Source organism: Alligator sinensis, unplaced genomic scaffold (assembly GCF_000455745.1).
Source record: "Alligator sinensis unplaced genomic scaffold, ASM45574v1 scaffold322_1, whole genome shotgun sequence".
NCBI lineage: Eukaryota > Metazoa > Chordata > Crocodylia > Alligatoridae > Alligator > Alligator sinensis.
The window spans coordinates 739526-749711 of record NW_005842154.1 but is presented as its reverse complement, the minus strand read 5'-3'; the positions used below and the strand labels follow the sequence as shown (position 1 = coordinate 749711).

Sequence of the window (10186 nt, the reverse complement as noted above, 5' to 3'; positions counted from 1 at the left end):
TCTGTTGTTAGAATGATTAGACCCATGTGTTTGCATATTTCATTATTCACTATGACATTCTGTCTTTGGAAGCAAAATGGAAGGATCAGTAAAAGAAAAAGTAACAAAAACCTCCTTTCCTCTATGTCTCTTGAACTAGAAGAGGCTTGGATGGTTCCTAAGAAGGATGCTTGATGGCTGTTGCATTTAGAAGGGGTATCTTTGAAAGGGAAGTTTTTAGATGAGGGATTTTTTTTTATCTTCTTTGAAGCCAAGAACGTAGCAGCAGCACAGCCAAGTTAGTGGGTTCACATTGGGCGTGCTCCGGCAGCATGTTTAGCTGGGATCCCAAGGGTTTCCTATCCATTCAGCAAAGAGGGGGCTCCTGTACTTTTTTGGTGACCACCACTTAAAGAACCATGATGAAGATTGTGCTACAGATTTATTACTTGGATCCACAGAAAGACCTGCCATATCCTTCCATCTTTCTGCATTTCTAGGTCTCTTGCTAATGCTGTTTGTGAGGGTGGGAAACCCAGCCACCCTCACCCCCATGCATAGAGGGCACTGAAGGTGTTCTGGGTAGGGTGGTGTGCTGAAGTTTGCTGCTAGTCTATTCTGTATGATATCCCTCCTGACCTGGTGAGCAGGTTCTGTTGGATAACAATGTATGTACTAGGATGTGTAATAATTGTTTGGCAATGATATATCATGTATTGTTTTTATATGGACACTGTTTTTCTTCTAGTAACTCCCAATTGCAGACTTTCAGATTCCCAGTTGTGGTAGTTAATCCATCCTACGCTACACTGAAGAACATATTACAGTGATTTTGGGAGCTTTAGTATCATTATTTAACTCTCTTGGCTTAAGGAAATTTCTTTAATAGAAAACTATAGTTTCTATACTTTAAAGAACCTTCTATTGACAGTTTTACATACATGTGCCTTGAGCTACACATTTGGTATTCTAACTTTGTTGGATGTGTGACAAGAACTGACTCTCTTTTCAGGGAAAAGGCATTAAGGCATTATACCATTATATACAATGCATTTTCTAAATGTGTTTGTTTCAGGTGAAGCAGGTTGAGTCTGGTACCATCCAGTTCTGTGTTTCCACTAACTCAGAGGAACATCTCGGTGCTTCCCCAAATACTTTAAGTCATGTCAGAGAAGAGCTTTTCTGCTCCAAGAAGCCATCCACACCATCTCTCCGTAAGTGTTTTCAAGATTGGTAACTTCCAAAACATGCAGCAGGACTTCTGTCTTTATACTAGAGAAAAAAAAGTGCATCTCACACAGTACAGTACTCATTGAGTTTATAAGCTACAGTACTGGCTTGATGCTTATGTTAATTTGAAATGATTCATGGGATTGTCACTGCATATTCTGCTTTTTGACTTGCAAAGTCCAGCCATGATATTATAAACACAGTAGTATTTTTCCAGAGATCTCTCAGTACAGTGTATGCGTTAGTGGACTGCTTGAGGCTCTTGCTCAGCTCTTGCTTCAGATATATGAAATAAAAAGAAATACTTTTTAGTTTGTGTGTAGCTGGCTTCTGGAATGGAGCTGGGCAGGAAACAGTTTTTCCATGCAAAAATTTCTCACATCCTTCATTAGGGTGGGAAGTTGAAATCTCAATATATTCACAAACTGAAAATCAAAATTTCAAAATGTTTCATTTCAGTTTTGAATATTTTTAATTTTCTACTTTTTTACCATTGTTAGCTTGAATTTTGAAACAAGCTGTTTCTGAAGGAGGAGTGAAGCCAATGCTTGTCATTCAGAAAAGATCAAAATGAAACTTTTGAACAATTGCAAAACCTCCCTTCAGGATTTTTTAAGTTAAAAATAATTAAATTGCCCTTCCTGCAGTGCATTTCAGTTTTGATGACCTGACATTTTCTGAAAAAAAAAAGTTTAATAAAAAAAAAAACCATGATTGAGTTATTGCTATAAAAAGGTAATCAAGAACTGAGGAGGATTCAAAACAGGGCTAGACAGTTAAATGGACAATAAGAACATCTACTTAACAAGAAGAATATTTAGACAGGCCAAAACCTTGACTTCTTCAGGGCACAAATCAGACACTGATGGGGCTGGGACAGCAAATACTCCTGGGTCTGAAGCTGTTCTAGGTTATTCCCTGATGGTGTTTCTTGCATGTACCCTTGCAGTGTCTAGCAGTGCCTACTAGACCAGGTAGCCCATTGGTCTTGTGCAGCATGGCTCTTTTCTGTGTTGTATCACCCCTGGGGAGTCTGTTGACTGAACAGAAAAAAGGAGGACTTTGGAAATCCTCCTGATCCTTCACTCTTGGGTCCACTCTGGTGAGGGAGGAGTTAGTACAAGGTCCATCTCTCAAGGCAGCAAGCAGAAGGTGGCAGGCCCACTGCTGTGTAGTGCACAGGACCTGAGCAAGTCACTTCCCCTCCCTTCTTCAGCTCCTCCAGGGTAAATCAAGGATTGTAGCCTTCCTCCTCAGGCATTAGGAAGAAGGCAGTTATCTAACGTTCATAAATCTTAAAATGAAAGGGACAACCTACAATATCTTGCAAGGCACCTCTGCACAAGTTCACGGTCTGTCATGGGCAAACAATCAACTGTTAATTGCATGCATGTAGTGTGAATATGGATTTTGCTGGGCTCTGGTGATGTGATTGGAAAGGCAGGATATTTCAATCCCCAGTAGCTTTCTACTTGCTTGGGTTTAGGACATGTAAGTGCTTGTGGCATACCCTTCGAACATCCTCCTGAAATGTATCATTCCCTAATGGTAGTGTTATTTATATTTTTACACTCAAAACCCTCCAGATAGTTTGACAAAGTAAAAATTGTTGAAATAGTCTGAATAAATAACCTCATTCCATTGCACTTTATAAAATGTGACAGCAACACTTATTTAATCAGCACATACCTATGATGCAAGTGTATTCTCTTCCAGGGTCTGTTTGAGAACAAACATGCATTTTAACAGGGCAGAAGGATACTTGTGGAATTCAGGCCTTTGCAAACCTTCACCAACTACAGTGTTGAGTTTTGCTGTGTTTGTAAAACCAGGTCAGGTCTGCAAACCCTTTTATCCTGTTATACAAGTTTGGGTTTTTTTCCTCAAGTTGGATTCAGTAAAAGACGCAAGGAAAGAAATCCAGTGTTTTCCTAAATAAAGGGGAGTCTGCAGTGTGTGCATGGGGAGCAGAAGTTAATTTGACAGCAGTCTTATATATGTTACTGTGTTTGGGTCCATGCATGCAGCACACAATATACTGCATGGGCAGAATAGATATATTCAGCACTAGCCTGTTTGTTCCTTTTGAAGATAACGGTAACATTTCCACTGGCTTCAGTGGGAGTAGAGTGAGGGTAAATTGTGTGCTTTTGAACATCCCCTCCAGGTAATTCTCTCTTTATCCCCCTGCTCCACTGCTGGCTTTTCCCCTCAGCAGAAAGCAAATACAGAATACTAAAAAGTGAGCTAAACTTCAAACCCACAAGATGAGACTGGGCTAAAAATTAGGGTAAATGTCCATTTATACAGTATCTCTTTATTGGGAATAATTTGGTAATTTCACTGAGGAAGCTACTGAGAAGAATTTTCCTTTTTTATTAGGAGTCAGTATTTTCTGCTGTTTTTAATCATTTTCAGTTTATCTATAGATGTGCAAACCAGATTGCTCTCAATTTACCTGCCTGTTTTAAACATCAATATGTGAGTTTATTACCTGATTAATGTGGTGTTGTTCCAGAAGTCTGTAGGACCATTTGTACTGGAAGACCTGCCAGAACAAGTCATCTGTGGTAAATGCTTTGTTGCATAGATGAATGCCAGTTGTAACCATTTAGTGCCTGTAGTGGGGCTGGTTCTTGTCAGTGATGTAGTCATGTTTTGGGGTGGTCTGCCAGGGGTCAACCCCTTGCTCACCAATGGAAGCAAATATATGTATGGCACCTGGGAATCTACTACAAGCACCTGTTTGCATGCAAAGAACAGACTCTTCAGCTTTTGCCACAGCTGATTTTAATCAGTTAAGAGCATGATTGCCCCAAGAATCTTTTTCATAGCCCAGTGGGCAAAACAAGAAGCTCCAGTGGGGAGTGATTCCAATTCTCTAATTGTTGAAGGCTTCTTCCAAAGCACAGTGACTGTCTCATGCTTCAGGACCAGCAGCCCTGAATTGGGTGTAGGACATGCATTTCCTTGGCTGGACACCCATTGCACTAAACCTACAGCCTGCGTTGTTTGACAGGTTGCCTCCTACTGATCAAATGGTCTCTCTTGGAATAGCACTGCCCCTGCCATCTTTGCTGGAGGGTGGTGTGTGCTTGATGGTCATTTTTCTTTGCTGTGTTGGATTCCAGGGGTTTTGCTGCTTGAAATGAAGGCTGCAACGCAGCAGACTCCTGTGTTTACAGCTTACTCTATGCAGTGTACAGTGTGTCCCTATAGCCCTGCTGCTGTATGCGCTGTACAAGGCTGTATTGTGGTCTGTTCCCTTTGAAACTCCCAGTTCCTACCTTTCTGAATGAATATATCTTTCTGCATGCACTTTTTTGAGATTCTAAATACGCAGCAGCTTTTAAGCTATGACTGAAGCCTTTTCACTCTGAATATTTTACAAACATATATGGTTCTTTTGATAAGCCTAATGACATTGTAGCTGTCAGCTTAAGTGAAGTATTTCAGTTTATAGGTATGAATAATGCTCCAGTTTTTGCAGTGGCATGAGAGCAGACCTGGACCTACTTTCTGCATTGTGAAATGCTATGTTGAGCCACTGGAGGGCAGTGATGTTTTGATTTTTGTTTTGCAAAGATTCACTGACCCATATTCAGCCTTAGAACTTTCTGACTCGCCTGTGTGTGGGTTTGTTGGCTTAAAAGGTTTTTAAAAGCAGAATCTTAAAGGGTCAATTGACACTATTTAATAGTGGTGTTTCCTTGCCTATGTTGGGTTAGACTCTCCTTCACATAATTGTGAGACTATTATGCTACTTGAAACATGTTTTCATGAAGGCAGTTCAGTTCACATGAATCAGTATCATTCAGTGAGTTACAGTGTGGTAAAAAGAGGTGAATTTAGCTGAACATGTACTGACTGTCAGCATCCTATGCCGTATCTATAGGGAGCAAGGACACTGAGCTAACATGTGGAATGTGAAACAGCATTTTGCTTCATTTAAAAGGAGGAACTTGCTGGAACTAATAGTCTGTTTTGTAAAAAGAAAAAAAAAAGCATATTTGGATTAGCTAAGTGCCACCAAGATAACACAGCATGAAACCAGTGAGAAGCCAAGGTGCATATTCTGGAACACCTGACTCCCTCTTTCCGGAGCCACTGCATCTGAGAGTACTGCATCCGAGAGCAGCATGCCCCTCCTGCTCTCAGATGCAGTGGCTCCAGAAAGAGGGAGTCAGGTGTTCCAGAATATGCACCTTGGCTTCTCACTGGTTTCATGCTGTGTTATTTTGGTGGCACTTAGCTAATCCAAATATGCTGCTTTTTTTTTCTTTTTACAAAACAGACTATTAGTTTCAGCAAGTTCCTCCTTTTAAATGAAGCAAAATGCTGTTTCACATTCCACATGTTAGCTCGGTGTCCTTGCTCCCTGTGATACCTGGCTTGCTGCTGTGGGTGATACTTGAGCAGGGCTGGCATAAGCTAGACTGCCTGTTAAGTAAGAAGTGATGGTGACTGACAATGATCACATCCCAGCTAGTTGACATTATTATTGTCATTTCCCTGTATTGCCTTAGTGCCTGGAGATCACAGTAGTGGACTAAGGCCTCATTGTGCAAGATGCTACACAAATACATAACACAAACATGGCCCCTGCCCCAAAGAGCTTGCTATTTAAGCAAATAAATCTGGCATGAAGGCAGCAGGGACTCAACCATGTGTGCTAGGAAGAAAGGTCCTTTTGAAACTAGGAAAGGCCAGAATGGATGTATCTGTGTGTGGTGTGGGTAGGCATCTGTCATGAACACTTAGCATGACTATGAAGAGCCAGGAGATGCAATGCTTGGCAAATGATCTCAGGTTTGAAGGTTTGCCAAGAGGCTTCAAATAGAAACAATTTTAACTGGTATCTCAAGAAGAACATGAATCCTCCTGCTTGTTACCTTCAAATTACCGAAATGCAAGAGCTATTGACATTTAGCATTTAATTTAGAGTTCTAAAGTCCTTAAAATGCATCTGTCCACTCTTCCTGCTTCTCAAGATTGCTTTGCCAGCCATCTCAGCTCTGAACAGCTGGTGCCTGGGAAGCTAACTCCAAGTACATCAAAACCTAGTGTCTAAGCAGATGCAAGTAACTTCCTTGGGAAAGCTCAGTGGTGGAAACTGCACTGATAGAATGTAAGTGAATTTTGTAAAAACTAGTTAGCTCAATGTGCATTTACCCAGAGCCTCTCTTTATGGTGCTTGTCAGCCTTCTGGTTTCAGTTATTCCTCCAGAATATACCCCCATTCCTTCTCTCCAACATTTTCTCACCTGGAGAAATGACTTGGCTTTTAAAGGAGGCTGGTACAGACTTTTGGAAAGCAGTGACTAGCTATGCTTCTTGTGACAATGACATTTTCCTGTAAAACCAAACCAAACCAAACCACTGTCAGCATAGGTATTGGCTTGTATTTTTCACAGCTATTTTTTAAAGTCAGTTGAGGCATGCTCAGCAAAAGCTACAGCCTAAGGGTAGCAGTAGTGAAGCATCATCATAGTTAGTTGCTGCAGTCCTTAAACTCCCACAGAGAGTTCTACTTGACTGTGGACCACCAGGTCAGGCCCTCACACTCTTCTTTTCACTTCCAACCACTGAGAAAACAATTTCCAGAATTAAGATTTCTGGAATAAATCTTATATTAGTACAATGCAGCCACTTTTGGAGTAGAACATGAAATCTAATAATACTTTGCATCCTGGCGTGACAGGCTGGGCACAGAGTCATCCCATCCGTAACACAATGGGGACAGCTTTATGCCAGCTTGCAAAAAAGTCATTGTGGCACCAAACCCCTTGCCTTAAAGTAAAGGATCTGCCCCCTCAGGCCTTGGAGGCATGAGGAGGCTGTCATGCCAGGTCACATGAAAGCCTGGAGCCCATCATCTTTTCAGTCCAGGCAGGGACAGGGCTGAAACAGCTTTTCCAAATGTCACATGCACAGGGCACGCTCCATCCAAAGAGGCACAAAATAGACAACCTCTTTCATCAGGAGAAACTAGTTCTCCCTCCACTGTTTCTTCCACCCTATGTACCTTCTTCCTCTGGCCTGTCTGCACCTGGTAATACCAACTGCTTTGTCCTTTTTCTATAGCTCTGTGCTCCACCCTCATTTTGCAATCCAAAAAACAATATATATTTCCATCTGCCTGAATTGCAGCAGGTTGCTAAGCAACAGTCTCATCCTGTTGGCCCTTCATCCTCCTTCAGTCACTGCTTTTCAGGTTAACAGTTATTTTAGTTAAATATAGGTAGGCTTGTTTATGCATCCAGTAGGATCAGCAAACTTGTCGTGCATTTTCCCATGTGCATGGTGCTCATTAAACCCATTGTGCACACCCAGCTTCTCCTGTCCTTCGCCAACTCCTCCAGCTTCCCCAGTTAACATTAGACCACCATCAGCATTTATGGGACTGGAGGAGGATATCCAGGTGACCCTGCCAAGCTTACAGCTGCTCTCCCTTCCAGGCAAAGAGGGTGAGGAGGGAGAAAGGGGGCTTGGATCAAGACCACTGGATGTGCCAACTTTATGTTCCCATTGCAGGGCCTATGCAATTTTGCCAGCCCTTCTTTCCTGCTCCTGCCTTGGCCAATGAGTTCTCTATGTAAGCAGTTCTGCTGGGAAGAAAAAGCAAGGCAGATCACTGGAAGGTGCAAGAGACTTTTGGAATGCCTTAGAGCTGTGCTGCCTTATGTTGCTGACACAGTGGCAACTGCTTAGCACACACCCACACTTGGAGGACCTGCAAGGTTCGATCCTGTCTGCCACACTGGCATGTTTGTGCTAACAAGCTTCCCATGCCACCTATACTAAGTGGACCCTCTTATTCTGTGGCATGCTGCTCAGGCCAGCTGATGCTCTCCTGGGACAACTTTCACTGTGTTTGCATCCAAGTTTCCCTAGGTTTTTTGTCCATTCCCCTGTTACTCTGCTCTCACCCTGGTGGAGGTAACAGAGATCAGGATTTTGTATGTGACATCTGCCAGGCCATAATCATTGCTTTTGTGAAGGCTGTTGAGTGGGCCTTTCTGGAGTGAGCGAATTTCTGTCCTCTTCCTTCTGATCTCACCCTGGATTTGAATTACATTTTGACTGGGGGTAGGGGGGAGGTCTGCAAAAAATGTTGGCTGGGGTCGGGGCTGTACGCACAGGTCCCTGCCAGTACCGCATGGCTGGAGCCAGTGGCAGTGGCAGCCAGAAGGAGCTGCCACCGCCTGGGCTGTTCACAAAGGCGCAGGGTAGGCCAGGGGCTGTGCACAGTGGCATTTGGGCTCCGGGCTGTTGCAAGGGGGAAGTGCTGACTGGCCCATCTCTTATGAGGGACCTCGTGTCTCTTATAGCGGGGGCTCAGGCCCCCCTCCCACCTCTGAGCTCCCCCATAATTTGAACCCTGGTCTCACCCAGAACAAGGCCAGAAAGCAAAAAGCTGTCCCCAGACTAGAGCCACCTGCCATATTGGTTGGCCCCTGAGCAAAGAGGATATTGCTTCTCATAGCCTTGAGGCCTGGTCTCTGCAGGACAGGGGCAGAGCCCACAGGTTAGAGGGAAGTCTACACTGCTCTTGTTCATACTTTGCCTGCCCTGGGGATTACAGACTCTGATTCTAAGGGCTGTCAATTAGGTACCAATTTCACTTTTTTTGTAAATGTTATAGGACACCTCTTCTTTGCTCTCTTGTTTGTGCAGAGAACATTACACACTGCAAATCACCTCTTTGCTGCCTCCCATATCAGGAGAGCATATCCTCCTTGTTCAATGCCCCTCGTGTACTTTCATCCAGAACGTGGCATGCATTGAGGAGGGATGGCTGCACAATCCCTTCCCTGGAACTACCGTTCCAGTGGGGCCCTTTGTCCTCTGAGGGAGTGCAGGGCTCACCCTGCAGGGTCTTACTGCTTTTCTCTCTGGTGCAGTTTGTGCTATTTTCTATAGCAACCTCATATCATGTGTCCAGCCTGGTAAAAGGCTTTGTTCTAAAAATAGAATTGATCTTAGCTGTCTTTTCTTAAGGCAATTTGTCCAAAAGTAGCTGTGCACTCTTGATCTTGCGGCCCAGGTTTGCATCCTGGAGGCACTGGTCCTGAAGCACAGCTCACTGATTCTTGTCTATCATGTATGTAACCTCGACCTCAGCCGTAGGCATTTTTACTGCTGATGTCATTAATTTCCAGCAATAAAAGGGGACACCATGCTTCTCAGCACAGGGGGCACTTTGGGAGTAAAATGCCATCCCATCAAGTGAGGGCCACTGGAAAACTACAGATCTCGCTCATATATTTGCAGAGCCCTGCAGGCAAGGTTGCATGCACACAAACAAGGAACCAAAAGGGCTCTTAAGTCCATTTATATCTTGAGGATTAATGTCTTTTGATTCTGATTTCTTAGCCAAGTTCAAAGGGGTATCAAAGATTTGCTCTGCATGCAAGTGAGAGAAAAGTTGAATAAAAAATCCTAATGGTTTTGCTGACAGCCTCACTTGGTGAGCTGAAGCTGTCTGTGGAGTAATAGTGTGTCAGGAAAAATTAATCTCCAGACGGGTCAGGGAATTTGCTGCAGTTGGCAATCTAATTTTTTCTTTGTCTCAAGTAATATCAGAAGATTTTTTGCAGAATAAAGTTAGCTTTTAGTACCACTTGTAAGGCAATAGCTTCCGTTAGCTCCCTGTTATTGTGGTACACATGATAGACAGCTGGAAACTCTCTCTTGCAGTGCAATGTGATAATTTTTTCTGGGTATGCATTTCCTGAAGAGCCACTGAAGCCTTCTGGAGAACTCTGAAAAACAGCCTGTTTTAAAACATGAAAACAAATCTGTTTCTGGCCTTTAGTTCTTTTTTTTTTAAACTTCTCTTCTTGTTTTATGGCAAAGCAGATTTGCCTTGGAACAAAAGTTTAGATGCTTCTCAGTTTATCTGCTTTGACTGTGTATTCTGCACGCCAGGGTATAGTAGGGCCACAGTGTTGTTCTTGCCCGTATAGTCAAGAGA

The 10186-nt window shown here is 43.1% G+C and overlaps 1 protein-coding gene across 5 annotated transcripts in view; it reads left to right on the top strand.

The window, feature by feature from the left end:
• NPHP4 (nephrocystin 4) overlaps positions 1–10186 on the top strand; it is a 104555-nt gene that overhangs the window by 52323 nt on the left and 42046 nt on the right. For all 5 annotated transcript variants that reach the window (XM_025206412.1, XM_025206411.1, XM_025206413.1 and 2 more), the window contains one exon: positions 1055–1193. In XM_025206412.1, the coding sequence (XP_025062197.1) occupies positions 1055–1193 (139 nt within the window). The remainder of the gene's footprint in view (positions 1–1054; positions 1194–10186) is intronic.